Source organism: Chiloscyllium plagiosum, chromosome 6, assembly GCF_004010195.1.
Source record: "Chiloscyllium plagiosum isolate BGI_BamShark_2017 chromosome 6, ASM401019v2, whole genome shotgun sequence".
Classification (NCBI taxonomy): domain Eukaryota; kingdom Metazoa; phylum Chordata; class Chondrichthyes; order Orectolobiformes; family Hemiscylliidae; genus Chiloscyllium; species Chiloscyllium plagiosum.
This window is the reverse complement of record NC_057715.1, coordinates 124,578-146,276: the sequence shown is the minus strand read 5'-3', so window position 1 is coordinate 146,276 and position 21,699 is coordinate 124,578. Positions and strand designations below refer to the sequence as shown.

Here is a 21,699-nt window from a genome sequence, read left to right as displayed (position 1 = left end):
GGTCGCAGTAGTCTGGCTGTCAGTTCTGAAATGCTCCTGATGTATGGTAGTGTAGTGAGTCCTTTGGGTTGCGGCATGTCCTCGTTCTGTTGTCTTTCCCTTAGGCATCTGATTTATAGTGGCCTGTCCCTGCCGCTTCTGGTTGTCAGTTTCAGCTGTCCGCTGTCGTGGCCGGTATATTGGGTCCAGGTCGATTTGTTTGTTGATGGAGTTTGTGGATGAGTGCCATGTTTCTAGGAATTCCCTGGCTGTTCTTTGTTTGGCTTGCACTACAGCGGACAGCTGAAACTGACAACCAGAAGCGGCAGGACAAGGCCACTATAAATGCCGGAGGAAACACCACAGAAGCGCTTCACAGGAGGCTCCCAAGCACTGAGGATGTCACCTAGACAGGGGACAAAACGTCTGCAACACAAATTCCCAGCTCGGCGAACAGAACCACAACAACGAGCACCCAAGCTACAAATCTTCACCCAAACCTTCTACAGGGATTGTAACAGCTTAGTTATTTTGAGATTATTAAAACATTTATCAAAATTAGACTGTATAATCAAATGAATAATGGCTAGGTTGAAAATTACTTAATTTCAATAAGACAAGTTCTGGAAAAGTTGTTACCAACAGAGCCAGCTGGAGGAACACCATACTGATTCAGAGGTGGTGGGTATGGGTCATGTGGACGATGGACTGGAAGATATGGAGGTGCTGTGGGTCCATATGCAGGGTAAGAATAAGGACCTGGAGGGGGGAAAAGTGCAAGAAATTTTCAAAACTAAAGTTACTGAATATGAATCTAATTTTAGATCTTTTCTCATAAAAGAGTTTACTATGATGCTTCTAAATTAAAAGTGTAAAATAACTTATTACCACACAGATGGTAAATGTATCATTTCAAATATGACAGAATACTTCTAGTTTGCATGAGCAGGAAAGGGCTGAAAATGTGTTGCTGGAACAGCGCAGCAGGTCAGACAGCATCCAGGGAACAGAAGAATCGACGTTTCGGGCATAAGCACTTATGCCCGAAACGTCGATTCTCCTGTTCCCTGGATGCTGTCTGACCTGCTGCGCTGTTCCAGCAACACATTTTCAGCTCTGATCTCCAGCATCTGCAGACTTCACTTTCTCCTGAGCAGGAAAGGGTCAATCTTTCTTCATCTTAGTTGGAAGAGAAACTTATGCCTTCTGGTTACACAAGGAAATCATTTTGGAAGCTAACCTGGACAGATCTCTGCCAGGAATTGATCTTCTTCCCATTATCTTCGCATGTTTGAAAGCTTAAAGCGGCTTCCTTGCCCAGCTAATGGGCTTGGATGTCTAGTTATAGCTACCATTATTTTCAATTCCATTTTTAACCTGAATCACTGTTACTGACTGTACTATTACATCACTATCACACTACTCAAATTATGATGTACCTTATGAACAAAAAGACTATAATATTAACAAACCCAACCCAAGAATGAAGGCCCAATGGATCTCCGGACCAGGTGAGTAAGAGGCATTGTGCAGGGAACAAAAGCAAATTACTGCTGGAATCTGAAACCAAAAGAGAAAATGCTGGAAAATCTCAGCAGGTCTGGCAGCTTTGACAAAGGGTCAGTTAGACTCGAAACGTCAGCTCTTTTCTCTCCTTACAGGTGCTGCCAGACCTGCTGAGATTTTCCAGCATTTTCTCTTTTGTGCAGGGAACATTTGGCGATCTTGGAGAGGTGAGGGGGTGAATGGTGGGTTTTAATGTCCATGCAGGACGGAATGAAGAATGCTACTATTTTCTGTGAGATGTCCCAGTGCAAAAAGGGCACCCCACAAGTCAGAACCCACTTGCTTCCTGCACTTCTGAAATATTTTTTAAAACATTGCGTGCCCACTCCCATCCACTTGCCTATTCTAACTACTTGCCCATGCTACTACAGTGGTTGTGGGTGGCACAGTGGCACAGTGGTTAGCACTGCTGCCTCACAGCGCCAGAGACCCGGGTTCAATTCCAGACTCAGGCGACTGACTGTGTGGAGTTTGCACATTCTCCCCGTGTCTGCGTGGGTTTCCTCCGGGTGCTCCGGTTTCCTCCCACAGTCCAAAGATGTGCAGGTCAGGTGAATTGGCCATTCTAAATTGTCAATAGTGTTAGGTAAGGGGTAAATGTAGGGGTATGGGTGGGTTGTGCTTCGGCGGGTCGGTGTGGACTTGTTGCGCCGAAGGGCCTGTTTCCACACTGTAAGTAATCTAATCTACTACATACCACTCCCAGAGCAGGTGGGATTGAACCTACATCTCCTGGCTCACAGGTAGGGACACTAGCACTGTGCCACAAGAACCCTCCAGGCAGGGTGGCATTAGAGTTGATTGAACTTTTAACAAACTCTACTGATGTATAATGAGTTATTTGCATTTTACCGAAAATATACTTGTGGTGGCATATAACATCCAGTCCTTTGTGTTTTTTAACTAATGACTTTTCTCTCCTAACACCCCCCCCCCCCCCCCCCCATAAACATATTTCAGCCCCTCTCCTTATGAATATACAAGTTGAACTGACCTTGAGCAGCCATTAATCGAGCTCCTTTTGCCACTTAGTATGTATGAAAGGTAACTAAAGAAAAGGAAAGAATACAAATTAGACTGGCAAGTTATAATTTGATGAACAAAACTAATCATTATGAATTTCCAAGTGCCGTTGGGAGCAGTGATGAAAGGAAAGACGGTATTGGGCAGAAAACAATGGAATGGTTCGCTAAGTTACCATCTGTACAAAGCAAGTGTAGTCATTATCCCTAAGAAGATAAGAAAAGAGACGATGAATGTATCCATGCAAGCAATCTTGGGACTGAATCTAGTCTGAGGATGTCTAAGAAATTAAGGAACACATCAGCCAATGCAGTGCTTGTGATAAATACCTAACTGAGCAACTAAGGAAGCTGTTTATGACACATGAAATCTCTTGATTACCTGCAAAGACTTGTCATTCAGCCTGTCAAGACTCTACTCACACTATTTGTACACTCTTAATTACCCGAAATTATCTTGTCATTATCTCTCCACCTATACATGCTATGCCTATGCTACATTCTCCACTTCACCCAATGAAGGAGGAGCACTCTGAAATCTTGTGATTTTAAATTAATCTGTTGGACTATAATCTGGTGTCATATAACTTCTGATTTTGACCACCCCAAACACTGGCACCTTCACATCATGATATCCCAGACAAATCATGGTTGAAGATGGAATAGATCTTCTACTTCTTGAGTTAACTGATTATCTTGCCATCATTAACTACCTTGAACCAGAAAGAGACCAGTTTACGTCGACAGCTACCAATGAAATGATAGAATGCTTGAAAGAACATTTTAAATCGCTTCAAGTGACAACTGTTCTCAACTCACAAATTAAGGATTAGAATTAGGCTTTATTGTCATGTGTGGGGGCTCAAGTACAAAGTTATATGAGCCCAGTGAAAAGTTCACATCATCGCCATTCACACAGTGTCATCTTAAGTACAAAGTAGAAAAGTAAAGAAATCAAGTTAGAAAGTTCAGCATTACGGTCCTTCTTTAGCAATGGGCCAGCAGGTGCTCTGCGCTGGGCTTTCCTCATGAGGGCTCAATCTCTCCCTCACACTGCACATGTTTTCCACCATGTTGCTGTTTTGCTACCAGCTATCAAAGTCCTATCCAGGCTCACCAGCCGCCTTGCTGCTTACTGCACCAGATCTCAACAATGCCACAGAGCCACCAACCGCTAGAGTTCAACCTGGCTCACCAGCCGTCTTATAGCCAACAGCCAAAATCCCCCAGGTGCTGCCATGCTCCAGACCCTGATGCCAGCTACTTCATAAAAGATTTGGAAATCCAACACCATACATCATCTGCACTCTATCCCCATTAAATGGCAATTCTGAGGTAAGAGTGAAAATTGCAAAAAGGGTTAATAAAAATATCCTGCAAGATTTGTACAAAGCAATTCCAGACTGGAGATACAGTATTCACTAATTGAAGCCTTTGAAAATAGTTCAGACCAAAGATTAATCTCACCCCAAGCCGAAACTGCTCTTCCAACTGCATAAAAGCTCCTGAAGCCAGAATCAGTAAAAGATGACTGACAAAATCAGGGTAAAAGGACCCCAAAGTTGCTAAAGCTGAGCACTGGAGAACCAGTCAGTGGGCAAATGGTCAATGCTCTCAGCAAGAATCAGCCCACATGGCAGTTTCAGACCAATTTTTGAGCAGTTATCACCTCAATTGTATGCAGCGAATGACCAGATATAGAACATAGAACATAGAACATAGAACATAGAAGAATACAGCGCAATGTGCATAAATCCTATCCCTTACAATTCTCTCTAAGACTTTGCCCACAACAGAAGTGAGACTCACCGGCCTATATATACAATAAACTACAGAAGCTGTGTGATTCAGAATAAAGTGATCTCATTATGGTTGTGAAGAATGCCTGAGCAGCCATAAAACGAGTGAGCAGATACCAGAGGAACAGCCAACAATAATGTACATGCATACCATTAGGAGACAAACACTATTTAAAAATTGGTAGTTATTTGGTGCAGACAACTTGAGTATTACTGAAAAATTGACTCATTTTGGTGAAATGTTTTATCTTGTTTACATCAGGGCAGTTCACAAAACCACCAATTTTAGGGAAAAACCAATAGTTTTTCTGGTTGAGGAGAGTGTAAATTGGTTGGCAATTGGATTGATAAGAGACATTTCCATTGAGAATGCACCATTAAATGATGATTTCAAGATGGAAACATATGTCCCCAGTTTTTCAGCAATTTTAAAGATTGTGTTGTGATGAAAGTAAAACCACCTGGAGTTTAACAAAATGTGTAATGAATGATAATTTACTCTGCCAACTATGAAAATTTGGTAATTTCCATACATATAATTGCAAAGCATTTTTTTGTATTATTTTGAATGAAACATTCTGGAGATACACAATCAGACTTAGTGTGCTAGCTTACTTGTAATGATCATGTGACCTCTACCTCTGCTGCATATGCCTTTTACTGTGCAGTGTGTAGTAGACATGGAACACACATCACTTGTAGCAGCACATCTCAGAGAACAACGTTCAAAATATCACAACATCAGTCCTTTTCAGATCTTTGGTTTCCCAATAGTCAATGTTTTGACAATTAGTATCCACTTTATGGCAATTAGTAAACAACAATAGTTGTTTGAAGATATTCTGAAATTATTTTCTGCATTTAGGCAACTAGGTGTGGGATTTCTTTTTGTTTATTCACATGTGGGACATGGACATTGCTTGCTAGCCAGCATTTTTATTGTCCATCCCGAGTTGCCCTTGAGAAGGTGATGGTGAAGTGATGCTTTCTTAAACTGCAGAAGTCATCATGTTGTAGGTTGACCCACTCTGCTCTTAGGAAAGGAATTCCAGGATTTTGACCCAGGGACAGTGAAGGAACAGTGATATATTTCTAAGTCAGGTTGGTGAATGGCTTGGAGGGGAACTTGCAGTTGATGGTGTTCCCAGGTAACTGCTGCCTTTGTCCTTCTAAATGGAAGTGGTTATGGGATCTAAGGATCTTTGGTGGATTTCTGCTGTGTCTTTTGTAGATAGTACACATGGCTGCAATGAGCATCAGTGGTGGAGAGATTAGATACTCGAGGATGTGGTGCCAATCAAGGCTGCTTTGTCCTGGATGGTGTCAAGCTTCTTTACTGTTGTTGGAGCTGCACCCAACCCAAATGGGGTGCATTCCATCACACTCCTGATTTATGCCTTATAGCCAATGGACAGGCTTTGGGGAGACAGGAGGTGAGTTATTCATCAATGTATTCCTAGCCTCCAACCTACTCTAGTTTGAGAGACAAATTCAATTCTGGTCAATGGTAACCCCAAGACTGTTGATTATGGCAGATTCAGTGATGGTAACACCATTAAATCTCAAGGGGCAGTGATTAAATTGTCTCCAGTGAAAAGGAACGACTGTAAGAAATGGGTGACTAAGAAAATAGGGGAGGTTATCAAATTGAAAGAGAAGGCAAACAAATGGCCAAAAACAGCAGGAAACTAAAAGATTGGGAAAACTTTAAAGGTCAACAGAAAGGCCACAAAAAGAGCTATTAAAAAATTAAGATAGAACATGCGAAAAAGTTCACACAGAATATAAAGACAGATAGCAAACGTTTCTATAAATAAAACAAAAAAAAAGAGTAGATAAAGGATTTAGAGGATGAGAAGAGGCATTTAGTTATTGGATTTAATGAAATGGCAAAGACTTTGAACAGGCATTTTGTGTCAGTCTTCTCAGTGCAGGACATTAATAACATGCCAGTAATTGTCAAAGGAATGAAGGTAGGTGAGGACCTGGAAACAATCATTATTACGAAAGAGATAGTGTTGGGCAAGCTAATGGAGCCAAATACAGACAAGTCTCATGGCCCTGATGGAATGCATCCTAGGGTATAGAGTCATAGAGATGTACAGCATGGAAACAGATCCTTCGGTCCAACTTGTCCATACCGACTAGATATCCCAACCCAATCTAGTCCCACCTGCCAGCACCCGGCCCATATCCCTCCAAACCCTTCCTATTCATATATCCATCCAAATGCCTCTTAAATGTTGCAATTGTACCAGCTAAAAGAGATGACAGGAGAAATAGCAAGTGCACTTATGATAATTTTCCAAAACTCGCTGGACTCTGGGGCAGTTCCAGCCGACTGGAAAACAGCAAATGTGACTGCCACTGTCACTGTTTAAAAAGGGAGGTAGACAAAAGTATAGACTGGTTAGCTTAACCTCTGTAGTGGGGAGATGCTTGAGTTTATTATCAAGGATGGAATAGCAAGGCATCTCGATATAAATTGTCCCATTGGGCAGATGCAGCATGGGTTCATGAAGGCAGGTCATGCTTAACAAATCTTTTTGAAATCTACGAAGACATTACGAACAAGGTGGAAAATGGGCACCCTATGGATGTGATGTACCTAGATTTCCGAAAGGCCTTCGATAAGGTGCCGCGCAAGAGGCTGCTGCATAAGATAAGGGTGCATGGTGTTAAGGGAAAAATATTAGCATGGACAGAGAATTGGGTTGACTAACAGGAAGCAAAGAGTGGGAATAAATGAGTGCTATTCTGGTTGGCAATCAGTAACTAGTGGTGTGCCTCAGGAATCAGTGTTGGGACCACAATTATTCACAATCTACATAGACAATTTTGAGTTGTGGACCACATGTCAAAGTTGCAGATGACACGAAGATGAGTGACAGAGCAAAGTGTGTAGAGGACTGTGAAACTTTGCAGAAGGACATCAATACATTAAGAGAGTGGGCAAAGGTCTGGTAAATGGAATACAATGTTTTTAAACGTGAAGGCATCCATTTTGGTAGGAGTAACAGTAAAAAGTATTATTACTTGAATGGTAAAAAGTTGCAGTATGCTACTGTGCAGAGGGACCTGGGTGTCCTTGTGCATGAATCACTGAGGGTTGGTCTGCAGGCACAACAAGTAATTAGGAAGGCAAATGAAATTTTGTCCTTCATTGCTAAAGGGGTTGAGTTTATGTTGCAACTGTACATGGTGCTGGTGAGGCCACACCTGGAATACTGCGTGCATTTATAGTTTTCTTACTTGAGAAAGGAGGTACTGGCACTAGAGAGGGTGCAGAAGAGGTTCACTAGGTTGATTACGGAGTTGAGGGGATTGGCTTATGAGGAGAGACTGAGTAGACTGGGATTATATTCACTGGAATTCAGAAGAATGAGGGGGGGGATTTTATAGAAACATTTAAACTTATGAAGGGGATAGATAAGATAGAAGTAGAGAGGATGGTTTCACTAGCAGGTGAAACTAGGACAAGAGGGCACAGCCTCAAGATGAGAGGGAGCAGACTTAGGACTAAATTGAGAAGGAACTTCTTCACCCAGAGGGTTGTGAATCTATGGAATTCCTTATCCAGTGAGTAGTTGATACTACTTCAGTAAACGTTTTTAAAGCTAAGGTAATTTTTTTTTAAACAACAAAGGAATTAAGGGATACAATGAGTGGGTGGGTAAGTGGACTTGAGTCCACAAAAAGATCAGCCATGATCTTATTGAATGACGGAGCAGGCTCGAAGGGCCAGATGGTCTACTCCAGCTCCTCGTTCTTACGTTCTATGTATGTTCTTATTGGAGATTATCATTGCCTGGCACTTTTGTGGCCTGAATGTTACTTGAAACTGGTCACTCCAAGCCTGGGTATTGTCCAGATCTTGTTGCAGTTGAACATGAACTGCTTCAGTATCTGAGGCTCCATCCTCCATACCAAGTCTAGGTAGATTTCAGTCATCAGGGAGCAATATCTGCCAATGCTCAAGTCCTCTTTTATTATTTCCAAGTTAAATAACTTTTGACTTTCATGGGCAGGTCACAGTACAGTGGAGAACAGAACAAAAATTGTCATGCTTTAAAATGTCCTGTTGGGCATGTTGTGGGAGCCTAATAAATCAATACAAATAAATTTAGCAATTTTAAAGTTCATACCTCTTGAAGAAATTCTTGTACTAAGTCTTTTTTCCACAAATACAATGATGAATGTTTCCCATGCAGAATGTTAAACCCTCAACTCAATGTTATTGCATTGCAAGAACTAATTTTTCAATTCTGTATATTTCAACATTTGAAAACAGGATTTATATCTGACTGGTCACAAGATTTTAAACAAAATCTTAAACTTTTAGTATTTTCTTAACCAAAAAGGGATTCTGAGTTGCAGAGAAAACATTAAAAGTTAGTTAAGTAAGATTAGAATTGGGCTTATTCAGTCTCAGTGAAACACTGGATTTAATTACAGACCAACATTTAAGCTGAGTTGAGTAGCCTGTTTTTAAATTACAATCTTTTCTTAAACCTACATCAATTTTGAAGTTGGGTTCTACATTTAAATCACCATTGATCTTTCATCCATGAACATCTGCAGCAGATTTAAGGTAGTAATTCAACTTCAGAATTCTGTTTGTGTATTTATAATAAGAATATAAACCTGAATTACACAAAACTGCTTCTCTATAATTGTATCTGTGTTGCCAATTTAATTTTCTGAAATAAGACCCTCTGCACCATTTCTGTGTTTTCCTACTTTAGCAACTTAAAGTGACTTTTTACAAATTCCATCCACTTAGCAGAGTTCATTTTTCTCCATTTTCAAATATGAGAGAAACAATTTACATGAGTATAAAGCAGGGATTTTTCACATGCATCAGCAGAGGCAAAGGTATCCCAATGTTACAGTGGATATTTTAGTTCCAGAGTACCTTTAGGATTTTCTTCTTGGTAAAATTCTAATTGTGACGTACACTTGGCAAACCACAAGAGCTTACAGGAGAAAATAAAGATTATCCTTTTAAACAGAAAATAGAAAAAACTGAAATCTCAATATTCTTTGATAACTATCAGACAACATCTGTTTCTATTAAACAGCAATACAGGGTAAAACCATCACAATAAGTAAAGTCACACAAACTATACTTTGGCGTCTGACCAATATTTGTTTAATTGTTAATTTTGATATTTTCAAATTTTAGATTGTAAAATAAGTTACCATTATACCAAAGTATGATTCAGTGACTTTAATTTACTGACTCATCCATTAGGAGAAAGTGAGGACTGCAGATGCTGGAGATCAGACCTGAAAAATGTGTTGCTGGAAAACAGCAGGTCAGGCAGCATCCAAGGAGCAGGAGAATCGACATTTCGGGCATAGAATTTCTGAAGAAGGGCTCATGCCCAAAACGTTGATTCTCCTGCTCCTTGGATGCTGCCTGACCTGCTATGCTTTTCCAGCAACACATTTTTCAGTTTTGACTCATCCATTGCATTGTGATGTAAAGATTATACAGAGTTTTAACATATTAGACTGAAATCATACAGTATACAAATATTAAACAAAGCAACAAAAATGTGTAAATTACTCTGATTTATCTCAATGAATAGGTTGGTGGAGTTGAACTGAGGAAAGGAAGAGAAAGTAGCATCTGCTGGAACATAGTACTGGCAAAAAACTGTCTTCTATTTTCTTTCCTCTCAAAGCAGTGTATTGCTTTCTAAATTAAACCAACAACTTGCTCATGAGGTGTAATAGCCTTTGCATTTTATTATTTTTCTACTCACATTCAACATATGTAATGTCAGGAATAATAATTGGTCTTATTTGACGCAATGGTATTAGAAATAAAATGATAAAAGGGGGAAATTATCTTCTGGAATGAAGGCTAAAATGACAACAAAATGTTGAATAAATTTGATAAAAATATAAGAACATTAGAATAATACAATGTGTAATTATATATAGGAGCATCCATATCATAATTAATTTGAAGTTTGAGCTCCAGTTTAAAAATAGTAACATGCAAAACATGATACAATTGCTGACACTGACTGTTTGTCTGCAAAAGTGCCATTAATAGAATTTGGAAAAACAGGAAATCTGACCATCCCATTAAAAAGGTGAAACAAAATGTAGAAGTTTTCATTGTTTCAAATTCCCAAAAAAGAAGCTGTAAATATAAAAACAATATACTCTTGTCTGTTCATAATTATCTGCAGTTAAAAACCAGGACCTCGGTGGTTATCTCCAGATTACTTTCACTGCCACGTGCTAGCGAGGGTAAAATCAGGAGGATATGGCAGATGAATGTCTGGCTAAAGAATTGTGCAGGGGGCAGGGAATCAGATGTTTCGATCATTGGGATCTTTTCTGGGGCAGAAGTGACCTGTTCAAGAGGAACACGTTGCATCTGAACTGCAGGGGGACCAATATTTTGGCAGCCAGGCTTGCTAGTGGTACAACGAAGGGTTTAAACTAGATTGGCAGAGGGTGGGATCCTCAACAGCAGGGAGGCAAGTGGAAGGATATACAGTAATCAGAAATAGTAAAGTGAAGAAACAGGTCAGGCTGGAACACAACAGGAAGCAAAGAATGCTGTTGGATTAAATTGCACCTACTTCACTGCAAGAAGACTGACATATAAGGCCAATGAACCCATGGCCATTGGATAGGTACATGGGACTGGGATATTATAGTCATTACAGAAACATGGCTAGGGAGGGATAGGATTGGTAGCTTAATGTGCCAAGGTACAGCTGTTTGAGGCAGACAAAGGTAGTGGAAAGAGGGGAGAGCAAGTTGCATTTTTGATTAAGGCAATTATCACAAAAGTAGTCAGAAATGAAATAACTGAAGGATCATCCAGTCAGTCCTTGTGGGTGGAGCTAAGAAATAAGAAGGGAATTGTGATGTTATTGGGGTTGTATAATAGGCCCCAAAATAGTCAACGGGAATTAGAGGAATAAACATGCATAAAGACTGGGGAGACTTGCAGGAGAAATAGGCTGGTCATAGTAGAGGATTTTAATCTTCCTAACACAAACTGGGACTGCCATAGCAATAAGGGCTTAGATGAGGTGGAATTTGTGAAGTGAGTTCAGGAAAGCTTCCTCAAGCAGTATATAGAGGGTTCTACTTAGGAAGGGACAAAACTCAATACTCTTGGTAAATAGGACAGTACAGGTGACAGTGGGGGAGCACTTTGGGACCAGTGACCATAGTTCTATTAATTTTAAACTAGTTACGGAGGTGGACAAAACTGGTCCATAGGTTCAAGTTCTAAATTGGGGCAAGGCAACTTTTGATGGAATTAGAAAAAAGCTTGCAAGGGTTGATTGGAGTAGATTCTTTGCAGGCAAAGGGACCTCTGGCAAGTGGGAGGTCTTTAAAAGTGAGGTGGCTAGTGCTCAAGGTCAATGTGTTCCTGTGAGAGTGCGAGTCAAGGTTGACACGAATAGGGAACCCTAGATGACAAGAGATATTGAGGCTTTCACAGAAAACAAAAAGGAGATATGGCTCAGGTGCAGGCAGCTGGGATCAAGGGAATCCCTAGAGGTATATAAAACATACAGGAGTTTACTGAAGAAGGAAACCAGGAGGGTGAAAAGGGAGCACGAGATAGCCTTGGCTGAGAAGATTAAGGTGAATCCAAAGACAATCTCTAAGTATTTTAAAGAAAAACAATAAATAGAGACAGAATAGGACCCCTCGAGGACCAAGTAAACATGAATCTGTAGCACCACAGGAGAAAGGCAATGTCCTCAATAAATATTTCTCCTCTGTGTTTACCATAGAGAAAGACAAAATGACTTGGGAACTTGGGGAAGTTAATGGTTGAATCTTGGGGGCAGCCCATATCACAGTAGAGGAGGTATTGGATACATTAGAATGTATGAAGGTGGATAAATCTCCTGGACCTGACCACATATACCGAGAACACTGCAAAAGGTTAGAGACGAAATTGCACATATTCTTGGCTGATATTCTTGCATCATCATTAGCTATAGGTGAGATCCCGGAAAACTGGAGCGTAGCAAATGCTTGGCCCTTACTCAAGCAGGACTGCAAAGAAAAGCCTGGGAACTATGGGCCAGTAAGCCAGACATATGTGGTAGGTCAGTTACTTGAGAAGATTCTGAGAGATAAGATATATATGCATTTGGAAAGACAGGGTTTAATTAGGAATAGACAGCATAACTTTGTGCGTGGGAGGTCGTGCCTCACAAATTTGTTAGACTTCTTTGATGAAGTGACCAGAAATGATGGCAGGGCAGTAGACATAGTCTGTATGGATTTCAGGAAGGCCTTTGATAAGGTTCCACATGGTAGGCTGCTTTGAAAGTTTAGATCCCATGGAATCCAGGGGGAGCTGGCAAATTGGATGCACAATTGGCTTGATGGTAAGAAGCAGACGGTAATAGTGGAAGGATGATTGTCGGAATGGAGGCTAGTAGGGTGTCTTAGGGGTCGGTGCTGGGCCCAGTGCTGTTTGTTGTCTATATCAATGACTTGGATGAGCATGTATAAGATATGATTAGTAAGTTTGCAGATGACACTAAAATAGGTGGTATCATGGACAGCAGGGAAGGTTCTCAGAAATTGCAGCAGGACCTCGATAGGGTGAAGAAGTGGGCCGAGAAATAACAAATAGAGTTTAATATAGATAAATGCAAGGTTTTACATTTTAGAAAGTCAAATCAAGGTAGGAGTTTCATGGTGAATGGGAAGGCCTTAAAGGAGTGTAGTGGAACAGAGGGACCAGTACCACTCTAATGTAGACTCTGATTTCCAGCATCTGCAGTCCTCACTTTTGCCTATGTTCAGTTTTGGTCACTTTGTTAAGTGCAGAATAAATTTACAAGGATGTTTCCAAGACTGTGCATTATAGAGAGGGGTTGGACAAACTAGGACGTTTTTTCTTTACAGCATATGAGACTGAGTGGGGATCTTATAGACATGGATAGGGTGAATGCACTCAGTCTTTATCTCAGGGTTGTGAATCGAGGACTAGAAGGTATCAATTTAAGGTGAGAGGGGAAAAAATAAAAAGGGAACCTGAAGGGCAACTTTTTTTTACACAGAGACTGGTATGCATATGGAATACCAGTAGAAGTATTTGAGGCAGGTACACTAACATTTAAAAGGCATTTGGACAAATACAAGGATAGGGAAGGTTTAGAAGGATATGGGCTAAGTGCAGGAAAATGGGGTTAGCGTGGATAGATATTTTAGTTGGCATAGATCAGGTTGGACCAAACAGCCTGTCTCCGTACTGTAGGCCTCTATGACTCTGTTAAGTTTTATTTCTACAATGCAAACTTATTTTAAATATGCCCAGTAAAAGGTCTTCATTAGCAACTTGCTTCTGAAGCAGAAAATTCAGCATGGGCCAAGATTCCAAACATCCCAAACTGTAGACAGCAGTTTTGTCCCTGAATTTTGGCACTGACTTTAAAGGGAGATACTGACACCTACTGAGTGTGGTGAGCCCATCCGAATCATTCTTGATGGAGGTCAGTCATAAATGGCTCCATCAGCTACAGCTAGCCACCTCATTAGCTGGCATAAAGGTAGTTACAAACAGAAAAGGAGTATTGACATCCGTTAGGTTTTGAGAAAACATAGAGACTGTATCATATTAAATTATGGGGTGATTTTCCTGGATCACTTTGAGCACCCAACTAACGGATTGCATCGGTCTTCTATAATAGAATGCTGGGTTAGAGGAACGGGCAAATACTTCAATTCACTTTCATTTCCAGCAACTAGGAGAAAGTGAGGACTGCAGATGCTGGAGAGTCAGAGTTGAAGATTGTGGTGCTGAGAAAAGCACGGCAGATCAGGCAGCATCCAAAGAGCAAGAGAGACGAAGTTTCGGGTATAAGCCCTTCATCACGCATGTGGAGGGGGAAGAGGTCTGAGAGATAGAGAGGGTTGGGAGAAGGTAGGTGAGAAGGCTATAAGTGGATGCAAGTGGGGGTAATTGCTACAGGTCAGTGGTGTATGGAGTGGACAGCTGGGAAGGAAATTGCAGGATAGGTCAGGTCAAGAGGGCAGTGCTCAGTCACAGGGTTGGATTTGGGATAATGTGGAAGGAGGGGGGATTTGGAAAGTAGCGAAGTCGATGTTGATGTCATGTGGTTGAAGGGTCCCAAGGCAGAAGACGAGGCGTTCTTCCCTCAGTAGCCAAATGGCTTTGATTTGGAGGAGATCATATAAAGAACAATGGGTGCAGTCGATGGGGTGGGAGGATGTGCAGAAAAATCCCTGCCGGATGTGAAATGATCCTTTGGGACCGTGGACGGAGGTGAGGGGGGAGGGGTGGGTGCAGATCGTACACCTCTTGCGGCAGGAAGGGAAGGTGCCGGGACTGGATTGGTGGGAGGCATGGACCTAACGAGGGAATTGTGGAGGAAATGGTCTCTGTGGAACACCATTAAAGGTGGGGAGGGAAATACATCTTTGGTAGTGGGTCTGACTGTAAGTTGCGGAAATGGTAGAGGATAATGCTCTGTGTCTGGAGTTTCATGGAGTGGAAGATGAGGACAGAGGGATTCAATCCTTTTTGTAGTTGGGGGGTGGGGTTCAAGGGCGGAGGAGGTGGGATGGAGGGCATTGTTGATCACATGACAGGGGAAACTGTGGGCCTTGAAATAAGAAGATATCTGGAATGTCCTGCAGTGGAATTGTTCCTCCTGAGAGCAGGTCAACCATATTTGCAAAGGCTGTGTATACATAATACATGTAATATGCAGCCAGGAGGTGTGCGTCTATAAATTAAAGAAGTAGCAGCACTGCCATTAGCAGTAAGGCCCAAAGCTGTGCAAAAAGATACTTAAATATACTTGGTCTTGTGCCCTGTATATGACCACAAACTGTTCCCTGATCAATTACAGAGCTATATGAACGCTTTCTTTTTAAAAATGTGAACAGCACTAGAACGGAAAGTTTATAAATATTCCCCATCAATGTCTGAATCAGACAACGAAACACAGATTTCCTCTGATGAATTCCGTGTATTTTTACAGATAGACCCAATCCTGACCTGCAACCCTTGCACCCAATCAGAGAGATGACAGCTAGAATGACTGACATCATTTGATTGCAGTATAAGAGAGTATAAAAAGTGGCTTGAATACGAACACCAGCTTCAAACATGAATATGCCCAATGAAATAACGTCAAGCTAAAAAGGAAGAAACTATAGCGACAGGCTCAAAAGATATAGAACCAGGATTCCAAATTAGCATTCTTATCATCCTTTGCAAGTTGAAAGAAATACGCCAAACGTTCAGCCTATAACCCAAGAAAATTGTTCCTTATTCCTATCATACTATCTATTAGAATATAACATATCGGGGATCCAAGATGGCGGTGACCCAGCAAGTCTGAGTCTATAGTGCTCCTCCCAAGACTTGGGCAAAGTGGGCCACCCGCCTCCACCATACTCACCAAATCATTCAAAATAGTTTTTACTTAATGTAATTAGTTGCTCAGTACTGAATTTAAACAATTTAATCTCCAGTAAAAATGACTAAAGGAAAGGGAGCCTACAGTTCTCAGCAAGCAGGAACCCTTCCCCCACCCTCTCCAGCTTCAGCAGAGGCGTCCGCAGCCGCCCCGAGGGACTTACCAATGGTGGCAAGCCTCGTGGAAATAATCTCTAAAGTCAATGCGAAAATCGACGCCTTCATCGAAGAGTCCCAGAGCCGATGGGACTCACTCTTGGCCATGCTACAAAAGAACGACCGAGACATCAAGGATATTGAGTGCCGAGTCGGAGGGGCGGAGCTAAAAGCCACGACCTCCGAGACTACAGCAGAATCGGCCGTGGATCAGGTCCGGACTCTCGAACAGCGAGTCCGGACCTTAGAGAATCACATTAACTACCTCGAGAATCGAGGTCGATGAAAAAAATATTTGTTTGCTGGGCCTTCCCGAACGGGAAGAGGCAGGCCAGCTTACAGCGTTTCTCGAACAGTGGCTTCCACAGCTTTTAAATCTGGAGGCTGGATCAGGCCAGGTAAGGGTGGAATGGGCCTACCGGGTTGCAATATGCGGCCTGGCTCAAACCAGCGCCCCCACCCGGTCCTGTTCCGGCTGCAGAGCTATAAGGAGGCAGATGCTCTTAGAAGCTTCCAGAAATCTTGGGAAAGATCCCCAAACCATGATTTATAAAGGATCCAAGATTATGCTATTCCAGGACTTTTCTCCAGCTCTGTTCCAAAAGAGGAAGGCATTTGATGAAGCGAAGAAGTGTTTAAGGGACTTAAAATATTCAGTACTCCTTGCGCTACCCAGCAATGCTACGTTTTAACCATGAAGGGTCCGTGTATAACTTCGGATCGCCGGAAAAGGCCAAGGAATTTTTGGACTCTCTTAGATAAATTGTAAGAGTTAATTGATGATGTTTTGCTCTCCCTCCAATCCGGTTTACATCCCCTTTTTTTAACCTTACTGTTTAATATTATCTTCGGGGGGGGAGAAACAGGGATTTATTTATTTGTTCTCTACTTAGCAATCTTCTCCCCCCCCCACTCCCTTTTTTTAATATATATAGGCCGGGGGGGTCTAGTTAATGTTGATGGGGGGAGGTAGTTACCTTATCCTATTTTATTTCTGTCTTTAGGAGCAGGGTTGTTTTCCCCTGTTATTTTGTATTATTATATTTAATTATTACTTGTGAGGATGTAATTTTATAGTTATATATGTTTATACATGGTATTAACATTACCAAATATATCCAGGTGTTAGTGTGGGAGGGGGGGTAGGGTGTGCGCTGTTAACTCTAGCTCTGTAGTATATTTGAATTATCTTCATCCTATCGAGGGGCGCCTGGATCAAGGGTGGGGCAGTGGTTGGGAGAGGATACAATGGACTGTTGGAAAGGAAGTGATACTCCCTGGGAACAAGGGGGAAAATCTCCATTTAAATATGTTTCTTTTTTTATTTATAAATTTTTTTATTATATTGATGTGAGTGTATTAAAGAGCCTTTATTTTTGTGAATTTTATATGCTCTATGCTCGGGATGTTCTGGATAGGGTTTCCCTTCCCGAGGGGTCTCGGACTTGTCCGGACGATTATGGTTGATCAGTCGGTTAAATGGTGCACCTGGAATGTCAAGGGGAGTAATTCACCAATCAGAAGGAAGAAAATATTAACAAACCTCAAGAAAGAAAGGGTTGATATAGCGCTCCTACAAGAGATACACTTATTGCAAGAACACTTGAAATTACGGCAGGGTGGATTTGATCAGGCCTTTTTTTCTTCTTTCAGCTAAAAAAGCAGGGGAGCTGTTATTCTTATTCGGAAGAATTTCCCTTTTAAAATTCTAAATCAGATAAAATATGAATCTAGACGATATATTAGGATTAAAGCCCTTAAAAATGGAGAGGAATATGGGATCTTAAATTTGTATTGCCCCCCCCGGCACATCCTTTTAAATTTATAACGGAGCCTTCTCAAAATTGATGGCTCTCGGTGCTCGTCATACAATTATAGGGGCAGATTTTAATTGTATTATGGATCCGGAAATAGATAGGATTCCCAAGAATACTGCAATTGGTGGATTTGAACAAAGAATTAGGATTAGTAGATGTATGGAGATGCCTTCACCCACAGGGCAGAGATTTTTCTTTTTACTCCAATCCACATAAATGTCATACCAGAATTGATATGTTTTTTGCCCCCTCGATTTTTTAAAATTCCATATTATCCTGTAAAATAGGCAGTATAGCAATTTCCGATCACGCTGCTGTATATATGGAAATCAAGGCGACGAACAATGAGACATCCCCCTGGCACTGGCGTATGGACCTCTTCCTGATGATAGAGAGTAAATTTGTAAAGTACTTCTCTCAAGAATTTAAAACTTTTTTAGAAATTCAGGTACGGCTAGCAACCCATCAATGATGTGGGAGACCAAAGTTTACGCGCGGGGTTTGATCATCTCATACTCAGCGACCCAGAAGAAATTAAAGGGAGAACAACAGCGTCTGCTCGAAGTTCGCTTAAAAGCAGCTGAAACAGCATACGCTGACAGACCTTCTATTATCAAATTACAAAGGATTACAGCCCTTAGGACAGCTCTAAACACCACGTTTACCCAAACGGCTAAGAGAGAAATATTATTTGCAAAACAAGGGTTATATGAATTTGGTGATAAACCTGGTAGATACTTAGCATTTCTTGCAAAGAGAAAAAAGGCCCCTCAAACTAACACGTCTATCAAGGAAAGTGCGGGTATTCTGACTCATCATAAAAGGATTAACGCAATCTTTAGAAAATTTTATTCTGATTTATATAAATCGCAGGATTGCAAAGACAGGACTAGGAGGATGCAGTCATTTTTTAAAAACCTGACCTTTCCGGATCTAACTCCGGAACAGGTATCGGTCCTGAATGTTCCCCTAACAAGCCAAGAAATACTTGACATAATCAGGCAACTTCAGAGCGGTAAGGCACCTGGCCCAGATGGCTTTCAAGCTGAATTCCATAAAGAATTTACAGGAATACTGGCTGGCCCACTTATGGACATGTATAACTACTCATACAGTCAGGGCTGTCTCCCGCCTTCACTGAAAGAGGCAAATATCTCTCTTATTCTCAAAAAAGGAAAGGACCCAGAAGACTGTGCATCATACAGACCAATATCCTTGTTAAATGTAGATTTTAAAATGCTCTCTAAAATGTTAACATTGAGGCTAGAAAGGGTATTGCCACATATCATAAAGGAGGATCAGGCGGGGTTTATTAAGGGCCGTAGATCATCCAATAATGTCAGAAGGGTTTTGAATGTGATTCAAGCCTGCCATCAGGGAAAGATACCAGCCTGCATTCTGGGGAAGGTGGGACCTGTACAAACAGGACGGGTTGCACCTGAACCAGAAGGGCACCAATATCCTGGGGGGTAGGTTTGCTAGCACTCTTCGGGGGGGTTTAAATTAAGAACAAAGAACAATACAGCACAGGAACAGGCTCTGAGACCTTCTAAGCCTGCACTGACACATTTTGCCCTTCCATTCTAAAACTGTCTTCACTCATGGGATCCATTTCCCTATATCCCCTACCTATTCATGTACTGGTCTAGATGCTTCTTGAATGCTGCTATAGTGTGTGTTTCCACCATCTCCTCTGGCAGCCTGGTCCAGGCACTCACCCACCTTTGTGTGAAAAACATACCTCACACATCTGCTTTAAACTTATGCCCTCGCACACCTTGAACTCGTGTCCCCTAGCAATTGACCCTTCGACCTTGAGAAAAAGCCTCATACTTTCCACTCTATCCATGCCATTCACAATCTTATAAAGTTTGACCAGGTCGCCCATCGGCTTCCTGCATTCCAGTGAAAACAAATCAACTCTATTCAACCTTTCCTCACAGCTAAAATCCCCCATATCAGGCAACATCCTGGTAAACCTTTTCTGTTCCCTCCCCAAAGATTCACCCTTCTTCTGAGAATGTGGTGACCAGAACTGTACGCAATATTCCCAGTGTGGCCTAATGAAAGTTCTGTAAAGCTGCAGCATAACCTGCCTATCCTTATACTCAATGAATAAAAACAAATCACTTTAGAACCATTCTGGTAAATACAGTACATAGTTTGAAACAAATTGACATTTATAGCCTTTGATATGACAATTGTTGTGAGATTTGAAAATTCATTAATTGGCTATGGAGTATTTTGAGACGTCCTGAATTTACTGCTACACTTCCCAACACTACAATGTGACCGCACTTCTGAAGGACTGAATTGGCTGTCCAGAGCTCTGTATTGGTGAAACTTGGGGCAAAAATAGGCCATTCAGTCCTTCCAGCCTGTTCTTCCGTTTCACATAGTCATTGTGTGATAACTATGTGATCTGCTTGTATTGCTCACAAGACAAAGCTTTCCACTGTGTCCCGGTACATGTGACAATAAATTCAATTCAATTCATTGTCTCTTAAACATAAAAATCCATCTCTTTCTTGAATATAATCAGCAACTTGGAATCCACAGCTTCTTGTGGTCACACACTTCACAGACTGACCAGCCTCTGCATGAAGAAATATTTCCTCATCTTAATCCTCAATGGCCTAACAACCTGTCCTCAGACTGTGTCCTCTGGTTTTAAACTCCCCAACCTGGGAAAATATCCTCCCTACAATCTAAACCCCAGAACAGTGAGCTGTCAGTCCTGTTCATGTTTCAGCCAAGTTTCTGTAAAAGCTCTGAAATCCCAATCCCATGTACTTAAACACACTCTGAGTTTATCAGCCTTATCTGGAAGACCCCTTGCACTGAAATAAATGCAATTTCGTTCTTCAGAGTTACAATGTACCCTGATTCTCTCTTTTCTTTCTTTTCTAATTGGTGTGCTCTCTTCACATTCAGAACCTTCCCCACCAACCTTTCTATTTACGCCATGACTTGTAATTCCTCCACTCTCCTCTCTATCTGTATAAAGTCTCTTTGGGTGGAACGAGCAAAGCTCCCTGCTAAGATATGGGTCCCTTTCCAGCTCGGGTAAGACCTATCCTCTTTGAACAGGTCTTTTCTGTCCCAGAGGAGACTCCAATGTGTGCAACTGGACTTGAAATCATACAGAACTGAGATTCCAGACAACATCTATGTTGATCTTAGCTGGGCAGTTGTAGGGGTGGCACAAGTTGAAGGAAAAATTGAGGACTGCAGATGCTGGAGATCAGAGTCAAAAAGTGTGGTGCTGGAAAGGTGTGGTACTGTGGTCAGGCAGCATCCGAGGAGCAGGAGAGTCGACGTTTCAAGCATAAGCCTTTCATCACATTCACGGTGAAGAGCTTATGCTCAAAACATCGACTCTCCTGCTCCTCGGCTGCTGCCTGACTGGCTGTGCTTTTCCAGCACAACACTACGTGGCACAGTTGAAGTCAACCTTCCTGAGGTAGAACAGGTAAGTGTTTGCACTTGATGCGGATAACTGGTCCCGTCTTGGAAACTGGTTTCTGCTGAGCACAGACGAGAGCATGATTTGAGGTGGGAACTTGACTGTCAGAAAAAGCTCCCAAGAAGCAGCTCCAAAGGAATTTTGAAGTCTGGCAGCACTGAGGGACTTGCATCTCAGCAAGTGCCTTCAGCTTTGAGCCAAGGGGGAAGTGGGTGGAAGTGTGGACAAGCCCCTGATCTCTCCTCGTGATGCTCTCTTGGGTGCAAAGCTCACCACCTCTTCTTGAAAGTGGTCCCTTTGAAGACAGGTGCAGGCAGCAGCCGCTTGAGTTCCTCCTCTTCACCCCCCCCTCCATTAGCCCTCCCCACCATCACCAACGACATCTGCCAACACGGATGAGGTTGGAGACGATGTGGTTTTGCCAAGAGGCTCCTTCACC

At 41.8% G+C, this 21,699-nt stretch overlaps 1 protein-coding gene across 1 annotated transcript in view; it reads right to left on the bottom strand.

The window, feature by feature from the left end:
• LOC122551024 (phospholipid scramblase 1-like) overlaps window positions 1-21,699 on the bottom strand; it is a 95,620-nt gene that overhangs the window by 32,106 nt on the left and 41,815 nt on the right. The window contains exons 2-3 of the mRNA XM_043692668.1: window positions 2,540-2,593; window positions 619-738 (exon numbers count right to left, since the gene is read on the bottom strand). Of these exons, the coding sequence (XP_043548603.1) occupies window positions 619-738; window positions 2,540-2,552 (133 nt within the window). The 5' untranslated portion in view covers window positions 2,553-2,593. The remainder of the gene's footprint in view (window positions 1-618; window positions 739-2,539; window positions 2,594-21,699) is intronic.